This window comes from Lactuca serriola, chromosome 3, assembly GCF_051521515.1.
Source record: "Lactuca serriola cultivar US96UC23 chromosome 3, Lser_US96UC23_V15, whole genome shotgun sequence".
NCBI lineage: Eukaryota > Viridiplantae > Streptophyta > Magnoliopsida > Asterales > Asteraceae > Lactuca > Lactuca serriola.
The window spans coordinates 289,380,385-289,384,309 of record NC_136410.1 but is presented as its reverse complement, the minus strand read 5'-3'; the positions used below and the strand labels follow the sequence as shown (position 1 = coordinate 289,384,309).

Sequence of the window (3,925 nt, the reverse complement as noted above, 5' to 3'; positions counted from 1 at the left end):
ATGTGTTTCAGGTTTTCCTCTCGGAATCGCGGGACGGTACCGGCTTGATTGAACACACCAGAGAAAGAGTTATGAGGATCCTGGATTATTAATGGAGTTGTGCTTTGTAATTGAATAAAAGAGATTTTTATACGATATGTTATGAAGACCATGCGTTTTAAAAATGAAAAATTGTTTTAAATTTTCACGTCGTTACAAGCCTTGTGGAGTGACTGCTAAAATTGTGAAGTAAGTCTACTATCACGATCCGAGATAATAGATACTAACACTCCATGAAGTCTCATGATCTCTTTTATATAGATTCGTGTTAATCTTTCCATCTTGTACGATTCTGTTATTGGCAGGAAATGGGCGGATTTGGTTAATCTATCAACATTCACCCAGATAGCATCCAATTCGTCTGTTGTCTTAGGTAATTTGGTTATGAAGTCCATAGTAACCCTTTCCCACTTCCACTCAGGTATTACTGGCTGTTGCAATAACCCCGAGGGCTTCTGATACTCCACTTTCACTTTACCGCAAGTGAGACACTTGCCCACGTAAGTGGCGATCTCTTCCTTCATATTTGGCCACCAATAATGTTGCTTAATGTCCAGGTACAGCTTATCCGAACCTGGATGGACGGAATATTGTGTTCTATAAGCCTCATTCATGACTATCCCTTTGAATCCCCCAAGTTTAGGAACCCAGATTCTATTCATGAAGTAGTAAGTTCTGTCCTCCTTGGCTTTAAGGTTTTTATCCCTCCCACACAGTGTTTCATTTGTGGCGTTCTCCGGCTTCAATGCATCTGATTGGGCTCCCTTGATCTGTATGATTAGGTGGGAGTGGATGGTTATCGATAATGTCTTCACTCGGCGACCTGTCTTTCCATACTTGTGGGTGGTAATAGTGGTGGTACAATCCATGCCGAAGTGCCTTATCTTTCCATACTTGTAGAAGCCCGAACCACCCGCTTTGCAAACTCCATCTGTCCATCATGCGTCATGCCGTACTTGCCATATTGGATCCATCCCTACTAGACCTTCGATCTAGAATCGAATCCCTTGGGTTTCTTCATTGAAACCCGCATCGTCTGTCTGTGCTCTGCCTTCCTCTTCCATATATGCTCCAAATCAATTTCCCGCTCCTGGGCCCTAGCTATCATATCATCCAATGTCGGACAGGTGGAAAAACTAACAAACTCCTTGATATCTGATCTTAGCATTTCATGGTACTAGCTCTTTCTCATCTCCTCGTATGCAGTGTACTAGGGTACCAATACATCTCTCTCTTGCAATTTGGCGGTGATCTCCGTCGTGGTCTCATTCGTCTTCCTCATATCCAAGAAATTCTTCGCCAGTTGTTGCACCTCCACAGCCGATGTAAACTCCGCCCGGAACCGTGTCACAAAGTCCGAACATGTTATGGCCTCAATGGATGGGGCTCCTGGTGTATAACCAACCTCCTCCCACCAATCACGAGCTCTCTCCCTCATACATCCTGTAGCAAACCTCACCTTCAACCGCTTGGGGCAGAAGCTAGTCATCTGGGCACACTCAATATCTATAATCCAACACTGGAAGAAATGGGGTCCTTCACCCTAAAGAACTCTAGTGCCCCACATCCCTTGAAATCCTTAAAGGAGAAAGTGTGGGCTCCGTGCTGACTAGCAGCCAGATCGGCCCTAATGACCCGAAGGTGATCCTCTATCAACTCGATGATACCCTCCTTGATCAACACAAACATCAGTGGGGCCACCTCGATGATGCCTATAATAATCTCAGACACGATGAACTCCTGTAAACCCTCATCTATTGATTCGATGCCCGAGCCCAAACTAGATCCAGATCCTCAACATCCTGCCCCACCACACATCATCACCATGCTAAAACATAACACAAAAGAAACAATCAATACACATACGAAGAGGTTTACACTCTAGAAGTTTATTGAATTCATTGTGGATTTCCTTATCTTGGGTATAGATCTTGTGCTTCCAGTAGTATGAGCTCAATACTACCTTCCACACCTATCTATACCCTTCTCAAGGACTGTCTCGAATCCTCCAAGTTGTTTCCTTTCTATCTAGTACTCCTCTCATACAATAGAGTGCCCTATGTGCCAAGACATATTCCAAGACATTCCTAGGTTTCCTTTCCTTACCAGCCACTGCTATCAGCTGCAGAAGGAACTGCCTCTAATACCACCTATCTACCACACAATTACAATTACATACTATCGGTACTAGAAAATTCTTTGAGTGAAAGGTCTCACACTACAACAGTTGGAATCAGACAAGAGTTGTGAAATAGATTTAAACCTAACCCTCTAAAATTGTCTAATGCCAACAATATGTAACCAAGCGCATTCGTCTACTAGTAAGCTGATATTACCGAGAATTCCTAAAAGCACAAAGCACGAAACATTCGAGCATTAAGCAATTCGGATCAGAACATACCCTAACCAGGCCATCCTATCTGATAACTTATCTATACTAGCATGCACATCTATAAGCTCATACAATAGACACGTATAGGCATCTCTCCTAGCACTATATCGTGCAATCCTGAGCAGATCCCTAGTCCTAATCTAGCATGCGATTCTCATATCATAACGTAAAACATATAACATGTATGCGTATTTTGGGAAGATTTACTTAAGCTCGGCTGATTACACGTATCATACCCCTTTCTTTTATTGAAAATCCCTTAATAAAATGTTTTGTTTTATGAAAAATCTACCAAAATCCTCAGTTTGAGTTCAAATACGTTCGAGAGTATGCCCGAATCCCTTTGGTCTCTTTCAACCAATATCGGGTCTATTTCACCCCTACAGCTAAGCAAACACTCATATCAGCAAGAGTCATAAACACAACAAGCACATGCATGCATAATAGTGAGTATCACAAAGACAATGTCATTCTACAAACATAATCGATTGGGCCGATATTGGTGCCTTCGACCCATGAGTACCATGAAGGAAAACTCACCTCGGTCTGAAGATCAACAAATTGCACTCTGGCTGCTAAATCAAAAATCCCTACATTAAATCACAAATAATATAACTCTACTTAGCCGTTAGGTTATTAACCAAAACTTAGGGTCCAAATTCTAAATCTCGACTCCTAGGATAAAAAGGTTGCTTTACCCATCCCTTAATGAGCCTAACATAACATGGCCAAATTCCAAACTAGCCCAAAATCCAAAAGACGCTTAAAGCCCAATATGTTCCCAAATCTACAAAGGCCAAACTCAGAAAGACGTGTAGCCCAACAAGGGTGCAAAACCCTAAAGTCCAAGGTGGCCTGAAATCAAAGGCCCAAAAAGGTTTCCAGGCTAGTACGTTAAGCGTACCACCAGTACGCACGACGTACTCAATGGATTCACATGGATTGTGATCCCAGGTACGTACGCCCAACGTATGCCCTAGTTGGGCAAAACATTCCTTTAAGGTCTTAATTCATTAAGACTTAACGTCCAACTCCAGATCCAACTCTCTAGGGACATCCTAAACACTAAAGTTGGCAACTTTATCCTTTTGCATGTCTTAATGGGACTCAAACTCTAGATTTATCATTCTACTATCATTCAATGATAACTAACTCATGCATGGTTGATCTACAACCATCAAGATACAAGATTTATGGACCAAGGACCTCATAAACATCAAAAGAAACATCTCAAAACATCTGGAGTAGCTTTTACTCAAGAGTTCATCCATAGGACTAAAATATGATAGAATTTCTCCAAATCTAGATCTAGACATATGATGATAAAGGCTTAGACTTTATACCCCCAATAAGCTATAAATAGTGAATAATCCCTAGATCTACAAGCTCTCACTTGACCAATACTTCTCTATAAGTCTTCTTCATCTTCAATATGCACCACACATACCAAAACACACACATAAAGATAAATCTCTTGAGAAAAGGGTTAGGGTT

General features: G+C 41.6%; 1 protein-coding gene across 1 annotated transcript; it reads right to left on the bottom strand.

The window, feature by feature from the left end:
• Positions 1 to 240: 240 nt before the first annotated feature.
• Positions 241 to 1,528, bottom strand: LOC145096288 (uncharacterized). The gene is made up of 3 exons (XM_079034037.1): positions 1,259 to 1,528; positions 468 to 809; positions 241 to 366 (listed from the first exon to the last, which is right to left on the bottom strand). The coding sequence occupies exons 1-3, from the start codon at positions 1,526 to 1,528 to the stop codon at positions 241 to 243; spliced, it is 738 nt and encodes a 245-aa protein (XP_078890163.1).
• Between the last annotated feature and the right edge of the window lie 2,397 nt (positions 1,529 to 3,925).